The sequence below is a fragment of the Hipposideros armiger genome, unplaced genomic scaffold, assembly GCF_001890085.2.
Source record: "Hipposideros armiger isolate ML-2016 unplaced genomic scaffold, ASM189008v1 scaffold_365, whole genome shotgun sequence".
Classification (NCBI taxonomy): Eukaryota; Metazoa; Chordata; class Mammalia; order Chiroptera; family Hipposideridae; genus Hipposideros; species Hipposideros armiger.
Genome location: NW_017731715.1, coordinates 1 through 9,908, shown reverse-complemented (window position 1 = coordinate 9,908; position 9,908 = coordinate 1). Strand labels below are relative to the sequence as shown.

Below are 9,908 nucleotides of genomic sequence, written 5' to 3'. Positions count from 1 at the left end.
CTTTCTGCAGTTAGATAATTGACAACTAGAATAAGCATTTAATGAAAGAAAAATGCAAGATAATCCATTTACCTCTGTAGTTTTTGAAATGATCAGTAAAATGTATTTTTAAAATTACTTTTATGAATCTATTTTTAGATGGTGAAGCGTGGCCTTCACAATCTAAATCATCTAAATACTACATCAAAAAGGACAGCAACTTGTCTGTTCCCCTTCCCGGATTCCCCAACGCTGTTCCCTTCCCCCAATTCCCCAATAAAATCTTAAAAAAAAAAATACTACATCAGTTATGTAGTATAATTTACCTTAGTACAGTGCTATTACTATTAAGCTTCTAGGAACGTCTGGATTAATTTCAGAACAGGAATGTGCTTATTTGTACTGACTTCTCATTTCGTCCATCATCATATATTTGATTTGTATATGTCTAATGTCAAGGAATTCATAGTAAACACAACTGTGAAAGGCATTTGTGAACCAGATCTCGACGTTTCCTTACTTCCCTAACCAGGAACCTTCCATGTTCTTGTTTTTAGACACTTTTTTTTGCCCCGTTGTAAGGAGTAACTGACACCTTTTTTGCTCATCCCTGGAGTCAGGAGCGAGTCCGGCGTCTGGTTACTTCACTGGGCAGAGGGACCTGGGGAACGTGATTCCAGGGAGGCCAAGCTGCAGGGCCACCTGAGAAATACGCTTAATGGTGACACTAGTGCTACTGTCTAGTCTGTTTTTCTGTGAATCAGTGTAATGCATTATCAGTGTTGGGGGCTAAGAGATAGTAAAGGTTATTATTTGATGTTTTTTGTGTTGTAAAAATGGATACTCTATCATCAATGACTTGAAAATCATAAAGCCTGGTCAAAGAGAACCAAAAAATCAAATGTATTGTCATTGCCAACATAGATTCCATTTTTGTATTAATGACTTGGGCAGCTGTGGTTCAAATCCCTAAGGTGGCTTTGAATTTAGTTATTATAATTTTGGTAACTTTCAGGTTTTATATGGAGGGGGGTGTTTTTTTTTTGGTTTTTGATCCTTAAGGAGACATGGCATTTTTAATCGGTTCTCTAGGGAAAACTTGACTAAATGCTGCCAACTTAAGTTTGTTGGTTCAAGGTTGCTAATAAAAATCCTACAATAATTGAATAATTTTGGGAGAAGGGTAACTTTTCCCTTCTACTAGTTGTCCCCTATGGGGGAGTTTATGTTGAAGAAGGAATACAAATAATTGAACTTGCCAACACTGAAAAATTGCTGTCATTTTAGCTTTCCAGGAAATTACGGGCATGGCAGCCCTGTATGTGCGTATCTTGTAAGGGAATTTGTAATATGATTTATGTAGTTCAAAAAAAAAGAAGTTAAACGATTTGGCTTCACTGTTAAAGGAGGGCCTATGATAAATGCTTATCTAAATATGAATATCCTTTTGTGAAAAAAATTAATTACCTTTTTATTTATAGAGTTTGACAGTTTGGATCTTCATATATCAGGATTTCTTACAGAATCAACAATGTTTCTGGCTTATTACATTGACATTTAACGTAAAAAAAAGAATGTTTCTGGCTGTACTTTTGGGTTATTCAGTTGCAATTTTGTTTTAAAGGACAAAGAAGGGCAAATAGTAGATATGTGATTAAACAAAATAGTGAGAATTTGAATTTTCTTTTGTTACTCTTTATGGTCAAATTAATTACAATAGGGAAGTTGATTTGGTCTAAGCTGTGAGGACAAATCATGGCAATCCAGACCTATAGCTTCCTCCATCCAGAATTTCTTCTGTATGCTTCTCTACTCCTTGCTTTCCTTCTGTCCCATTTAATTACTTAGCTATTCATTATTTAAATATTTATTATGAGATCAAATAGTACAGAAGTGAGGTACTCAGAACGAAATGTGAACACCTGCCCCCAAACGTTTGTGGGCATCCTTTTATGTTACATATACACATATATGTATATAAACATACATTTTAGTTAATGGAAAAACTTCAAACATAAACAAATGCAGGGAGACTACAATGAACCACCAAGTACCCATCACTCCGCTTCAACCTTTATCAATTCACGGCCAGTCTTGTTTCATCTGTATTCCCACCTACAAATTATTTTAAAGCATATCACAACCATATACCTTTATTCACAAATATTTCAATATTTATCTCTAAAAGAGACTCTAAAATCATGGCCATAATACCACTGGTACACCTCCAAAATTAACAGTAATTCTTAACATCATTAAACAGCCAATCAGTTTTTGAGATTTACTCATTTCTTTTTGTTAACAGCATTTTTGTTTGAATTAGAATAAATTGATACATTGTAATTAGTTATCTGTTAAATCTCTTTTTGAAATTAAAATTTTTTTGGTATTTTGTGTTAATTTCAGATTTGTAGAAGAGTTGCAAAAATAGTACAGCTTCCCTACATATTAACCTATTACATAATTATAGTACAATTATCAGAACTCAGAAATTAACGTTGGTGCAGTATTATTAACTATTATATTCAACTTTACGTTTTTACACTAACGTTCTTTTTGTAGGGCTTAATCCAGTATTCCACATTGCGTGTGATTGTCATGCTTAGTTTCCTCTTAGTTTCCTCTTAGTTTCCTCTTAGTTTCAAATTAGTTTCCTCTAATTTGCGACAGTTCTTTAGTCTTTCCTTAGCTTTCATGATATGAAAATATTTGAAGACTGTTGCTCAGTTACTTTGTAGAGTGTGCTGTAATGAGGTTTGTCTGGTGTTTTCTTATGATTAGACTGAGGTTGGACATTGATGGGAAGAACGTTACAGAGGTGATATACCATTCTCAGTGTGTAATTATCGGGGTACATGCAGCTAGTGGACAGAGACCAGAGATGCTGCTAAATATCCTACAATGCCAAGACAGACTCCCATCCACCTCACTACACAGTGTTATCCAAACTGTCTGATTTGTTAGCAGTGGCAAGGCTGAGAACCCTTGCTCTGGGGCATATACTTAGAAGTGGGGTTGATGAAGCTTAGGGTATATACAGTTTTGGGTTTTTTTTCGGTTACTTATGAAATGGATTTCTGTAAAACATGAAGAAAATATTATTTCTAATACAAGGAAAGGTTTGAAATGTCTGTAATTAAAGTTTCTTTGGTGATGCTGGCAATCCAGCAGTTACAAGCAATTTAATTATCTTAAACCAGATATAGAGTAGCTGCATTAGCTAGAGTTAACGAATTCATTCACCTACCCAGAGGGTGCATATAATCTTGTAACTTCATGAACTGAAATACAGTGGTACTTCCTGGCTGATTAAAAGATGATTTTAGAGTGAGAGTCTGCTTCAAAAGAGCGTCACTTGTGCAAGACAGCGGTAGTTGGACTATTAGCCTGAAGATGCTGACTGAATGAGAGAAAAAGTACATCATGAAAAATGTAGATTTTTTTTCCCTGACAAAGTTGGTTGTTAAATATTGAAGGCTTAAAGGTTTTAAAAACGTTTTTCTCTACTGTGATCTAAATTAGTTTTTAAATTGAAGACGGGGATGAACTTAATCAATTTGGAGACCAACTGTTAGCCCCATGGCTGCCCATTGAAAATCTAATGACAGCTATGGCCTCAGAACAGTGTGCGTGTTTGTGTACATACAATTTTGGGTGGTTTATATGTTCTTAAAGCCCATCCGTGGGCCACTCTTACCCCTTGCCCCACCAAACTCCCCAGCTTTCCAGGTTAAGAGCTTTGCCAGAAGTCTATTAAATCTCTTACAACGCTAAAAATAAGATATTTGATGTTATCACTGCATAGTAAAGACACAGCTATAGTATTGTTTGCATCATTTTCGCGAACAGCAGAAAACTCAGGGATGGAGAAAAATAGATGATGTGGAAGTAGGATTCTTTAAGTCCTTCAATATTAAATGAGTGAATACAGATCTCATTTTAATTTTATATCTATGATCTTTGTCTCTCTTTACTAGGCATATGCAGCAGTGCTATGGCAACAAGCTAATGAAAACAGACAAAATTCAACTGAAAAAGCATGTTTTGGAGCCGTCCTACCAGAAGAAAAACTTAATGACTTTCGCGATGAACAAATCGGACAGTTGCAGGAGCTGATGCAAGAAGCCACTAAACCCAGCAGGCAATTTAGTATTACTGAGCCCAGGAAGCCAAAATTTTAGTCTATACCGTGAGGCTTAACAAAGCATTTAAAGTGCAGAACCCCTTGTTTTAACTAAAGTTTATTTCTTCAGCTTTAAGAATGCCTGGTGTTAATGAAATCTATGTATTTAATTTGGGGTTGTTATGAATGCTGTCTTCAACATACAGATAAGGATCACTGGTAGCCGGAACTTTACAGTATGGAGGTGACAGTACTCGCTGGAGGGGATTTGATTTTTGGACTAAACAAAGAACGGCTCTTTTAAAATGGACAATCTTGTGGATTTTTTTATATATATATATATAAATTTGTTTTTAATGCTATTCTTGTCCAAGCATTAGCCTTGTGGTTTTAGCTTCATCAGATAAGTATATCATGGTAATGATAGATGTGCAATTTCAACAAGGTTATTATTTAAATATATTGTCATCCTGAAAATTTCATCATTTCTACTTTAATACATAATGATTAAATATTATTATTAATATGTGGTTATTCTCTTAAATGTCCTTTCTCCCTGAGTCATTGTTTATTTACAATGAAAGGTTAAAAAGAAGCTTTAAGATTCAGTATTACAATATCATTTGTATAATCTGTTATACAACATGTAATACATTTCTACAATGTTAATAACAGCTAACTCCATAAATTCAGTAATTTGTAGTTATCTTGAAAATATCATTTATTGCCTAATGGTTGGGGAGATAAAAACACTTTCATAAACTTTTCTTACATTTAAGTTGCTTATAAAGTGAAAAAAATCAAATGGTAATCCCATTTGCTTCCTCAAATGTTTATGAATTTAAAAAAATATTACAAACTAAAATGACTTGTATTTTTAGTTGTGGATGTTTACTCTGAGATCTCTGAAGTGATCCTTTTTCAGATGCAATTCCATTTATATCAGGTCTTTTTTCCCCTCAGTTTTATTGAGAAATAATTGATAGATATCACTGTAGAAGTTTAAGGCGTACCACATGATATGTCACCTCTTTCAAAACTGATTCGTATATGCGCCTTGGAGGCTTCATAGTATTAACTGTTCTTTATTGCTTTTAAACCACTCCTACTTGGTTTGTATACTGCCTAACTCTCCTTTAGGTTATTATTTTTCTTTTCTTTTTTTTTTTTTTAACAGTCGTGTTCTCTGGGATTTCATCTTCAAGACTCTTACTTTACACATCCATTGCTTCAAATATTAGTAAACTCTTGTCTGTACACCAACCTAAATCTCATTTTCGACTCATTTAAAATCAAACTCACTCCTCTTCCCTTTTCAGTGAGTGCATGATATTAACTTATATCCAGTTCACCAGTTCAGAATTCTAAAATTCAGCCTAGATTTCACCATTTCCCTAGAGCCTTTTTCTCATTATTCAGCAATTCTGACAACACCATGTGGTGGATTGAAAATGACCATAGTTCTGTACCGCTCCTGGTACTATGCCCTTTTCAGAGTAACTTTGTAGCTCTTTTCATCAAGAATTCCATCTATTTTCCAATTCTTCAAACCTGGACTGGCCTTGCTGCTTGATTTGCTCAAAAGAATGTGGGCAGTGACATCAACCTTGGGGTCTAAGCCTCAGAGCCTTGCATCCTTTCAGCTGCTCTATTGGAAAACTCCCCGGCTGCCATGTGAACAAGCTCCGGCTGGCTAAGCAGAGGATGAGAGAACGCAGGGAACAGAAGGGAAGCACCCCAGCGGAAGCCACCCTAGACGAGCCAGCTCTCAGCCAACTGCAGATCCATGAATGAGCCCATACGAAACCAGACGCCTGCCCAGCTGGTTTCAGCTGATTGCCAATCATAAGCTAAATAAATGGTAGATTTTTAAAATAACTATATTTTGTGTGGCTTTTTTTTTTTATAGGAGAATTGGGGGGATGGGAACAGAGCTGGGGAATTGGGGGAAGGGGTACAGACAAGTTGCTGTCTTTTTGTTCTTCAGTCTAGTTGTGGAGGACGTTGCTTCACTGGCCCAAGTTGGCACCATCATTGCGCTCTTCCCAGGCGAGGCAGATCAGTCGCCGGCCTCTGGATGGCCACTCACGCTGGCTGCTAGCTACATACGGTAGCCCATGGCAACCCACTGCCACAGGGGCTGCAGCCTACGCCGTCGCCGGCGACTCACGGCAGCCCAGCTCCAGGTTGAGCTGTTGTTCAGCATCTTAGCTGTGGAGGGCAGTGTCACTGGCCCTCATATGTGGAATCCGAACCAGGGCCCTCTGGCATCCCAAGCCAGTTCTTAACCATCGCGTCACTCGGCCGGTCCTGTGGTGGCTTTTAACACACTCTACTGCACTACTGTCTAAAAATCATTCCTTTGTCTCTGTGTATCAGTCTGATATTTTAGACTTCAATTTCTTTTCTGTAGTAACCTATCTGTGGCTTCCTTGTCTTCGACATGTTCCTTAATACTTATTCTCCATGTAGCTGTAAACATCACCTTACTGCTATGCAATCTGATCATGTCATTTTCCTGCTTGAAATTTGGAGTGAGGGATGTGTTTGAATTATACTCAGTTGTAGTGAGCGATAGCACAGTTAACACCCTACCATTGGTGGGGGCGTGTTAGAGAACTCTGACAACTGATGGAAAGAAATTGGCAATATGTATTAACTTTAAATATTATCATAACATTTTGGGCCCATTAATTCTATTTCTTGGATTCCATCCTAAAGAAAAAGATTCAGAAATGTGGACAAGGTTTTTCATATAAACATGTTACTAGAATTGGTTTTTAAGAGTAAACATTTGAGAACAGCAGAATTCCCCCAAATGTCAGACAGGTTAAGTGGGTTGTGATAACATGTATAATTAAACAATTTAAATGTAGGTTTACAAATTTTTAATGACATGGAAAATTTCCTGACACAGATAAGAAAAGGATGCCACAAAATATACATTTCCACAAAGATGTTGGATTTCCTTTTCAGTAATGTGGCAGACAACCTGAGCAGTTATCTTGCTGAAAACTAAACTTTTAGGGAGAATATAAAAGCATTTCTGAGATGCATTTAGGAGTTGACAGTATCCTAAGAGATTATGTAGTTCCAAGGCCAATATCTAAGTCAAACCCTGAAGCCTCGGTTGTCCTAAGGGTGAATTTCAGCTTTGGTTTTGAAGGCCCTTTGGAATACAGTGGGCAGAAGACAAAGCCTGGAGCGCACCAGGGTTGGAGACAGCCAGCCCCTAATAATTGCACGGCTAGGGTAAGAGTGAGCCAGAAGCAAACCTCCGATATTTGTGCAAAGTTGTAGGCCACCCCAAATGCAAGTCATCTGGGTGCTAAACCTTATGAATTTAGTGGCTCCAGAATGAGTGCCTGGCAGATGTAAACACACATTTGGAGGGTGCTAGGGTCACAGATAACTTTTCTAGGAAGTGAACACCTCAAGTTTAAATAAATGACAGGGAAGACTAGCATCATGAATGAAAGGCAGCAAAGACCACCAGAAAACAACTTTGGGATTAGCACATGCATAATGTAAAACATCTATGTTTATAGGTTTAAAAAATAAAAAGTCAAGTTTGAAAATACAGGAAACAAGGCATTATGAAAACTGACCTAGCATACTTGAAAAAGAACCAAATAGAAGTTCTAGAAATGGAAAATAGAATAACTAAAATTAAAAATAAATCAATGGGCAGGTTTAACAGAAGATTAGATGGGTCTGAAAAGAAAATTAACAACTGCAAATTAGGACAGAAGAAATTATCCAGAATGTATGTAGCACAAAAAAGGAGCTTGAAACTATGAAAGAGAGGAGGATAAAGCAGAGTCTAAAGTATTGCTAATAATAGTTTCAAATAGATAATGGGGCAGAAGCAATATGTGAAGAGATAATTGCTGAGAATTTTTCAAACCAATGAAAAATACAAGCCTACAAATTTATCCCAAGCAGGATAAATAAGAAATTCTCACTTAGATAAACCATACTGAAACAGTAGAATGCTAAACAAATTGTAAAAGCAGCCAAAACAAAAGTCACAGATAACCTTCAGTGCAATATCAGCTAGACGTTTCTTTAGCTGACTTCCCAACAAAAATAGTGGAAGCCAGAAACCAGTTGGGTGACTATATCTAACGTGTGAAAGAAAAATAACTTCCAACTTAAAATTCTATACTCACCAAATATATGTAAAAAATGATGACGGAATAAAAACAGTTTCAGACAACAAAGCATGAGCAAGGTTGCCCCCTACAGTTTCTTACTAAAGGAGATTAGTCTAAAGGATGTGCTGGATATAGTGGGGAGGTGCTAAAAGAAGGAATAAAGGATCAAGATGTTTGTAAATATCGATTAACCCAAAGGAGCATTTACCATATAAAATAACAATGTTTCATGGAGTTAAATGAGCATTTTTACAATACACAAGAATAATGATATATAAGTTAGTAGGGTAATGATTGGAGTAAGTTTTCTAAATGTAGATGGTCTGAGAAGAGAATAAAGATACTAATTAAGTATAAATGTGATTTCTACTGTATAACTTATTTCTCTATAAAAACCACTAAAATGGTTGTTATATATTAATGAGTATATAATTTCTAAGCTAGTAGAGGGGAAAAATGAAATAGGAAAAAAATCGTTATAAAGAATGTAAAAAGAAACATAGAAGGGGAAGGATAAATAGAAAAAAATTGAGATAATAGAAGTAACCTAAATATGTGAATAATTACATTTAATGTAAATGAACTAAGTTATCCCATTAAAGGCAGATTATTAAACTGGTTGAAAAATGAAAGCAATTACAGTATAGGCTGTTGTAAGAGACCATATATAAAGCATCAAATACAGAAAGTTTGAAAGTAAAATGATGCCAAAAGTTTTACCAACCAAAAGTAATATGATATAGATATATTAATATCTGGGAAAATTTTAAGGCAGAAACATTGCTAGAGATAAAGTAACTTCATACAATGAAAGGGTCAATTCACTAGGAGGATCATTTCACGGGACGTGGAGTAGAGTGTGGGAATGGAGTCAATGGAACGTAATAAGTGTGATATCGGGGGAGGGAGGGCAGTGGATGGGGGAGGGGGACTGTTTCTGTGTGAGGGGTGAAAAGGATAACTATTGCATTGTTCTGTACACATGAAACTAATAAAAAAACAACAACCTCCAAATAAATAAGTAAATAAATAAATAAATAAATTAGCATTGTGGAAGTGATAAACAGCCCCATATTTTAGCAAATTAACACAGTTCCAAATAATCCTTGAATCAATCAAATCCTAATGGATCCTAGAATATAAGTGGAACTGAACACTAGTGAAATACTTAATAAAATTAATGCGTTGTAGCTAAAACAGTAGTTGGGAGAAATTGATGGCCTTCAATGTGTCTGGCAGAAAGAAAAGCTGAATATTAATGAGAAGAGCATCTATCTTAACATATTAGGAAAAAACAGCACAAAACAATCTCAAGGGAAATAGAAGGAAATAAAGATGCGAGCAGAAAGCAATAAAAACAAGTCAAAAGTTTACTTTTGGAAAAAGACAACAGTGACAAACCTCTGGCAAAGTTAATTAAGAAAGAGCAGGTTGTGATGTATAACCAACAGGAATGAAAAAGAGGACATAACTAAAGTTTCTGTTGTGACATTAAATAGATATGATATTATGAACAACTTAAAGCCAGTAAATGTGTAACATTTAGAAGAATGGGAACATTTTTAGAAATACATAGCTTACCAAAATAGACAAAAGAATAATTCTATAACCATCAAATTTATTGAATCAATATCCCTAAAAAGAAAATT

The 9,908-nt window shown here is 35.7% G+C and overlaps 1 protein-coding gene across 1 annotated transcript in view; it reads left to right on the top strand.

The window, feature by feature from the left end:
* SDHAF3 (succinate dehydrogenase complex assembly factor 3) overlaps positions 1–5,985 on the top strand; it is a 56,954-nt gene extending 50,969 nt beyond the window's left edge. The window contains exon 2 of the mRNA XM_019662064.1: positions 3,957–5,985. Within this exon, the coding sequence (XP_019517609.1) occupies positions 3,957–4,160 (204 nt within the window). The 3' untranslated portion in view covers positions 4,161–5,985. The remainder of the gene's footprint in view (positions 1–3,956) is intronic.
* The last annotated feature ends 3,923 nt before the right edge of the window (positions 5,986–9,908 follow it).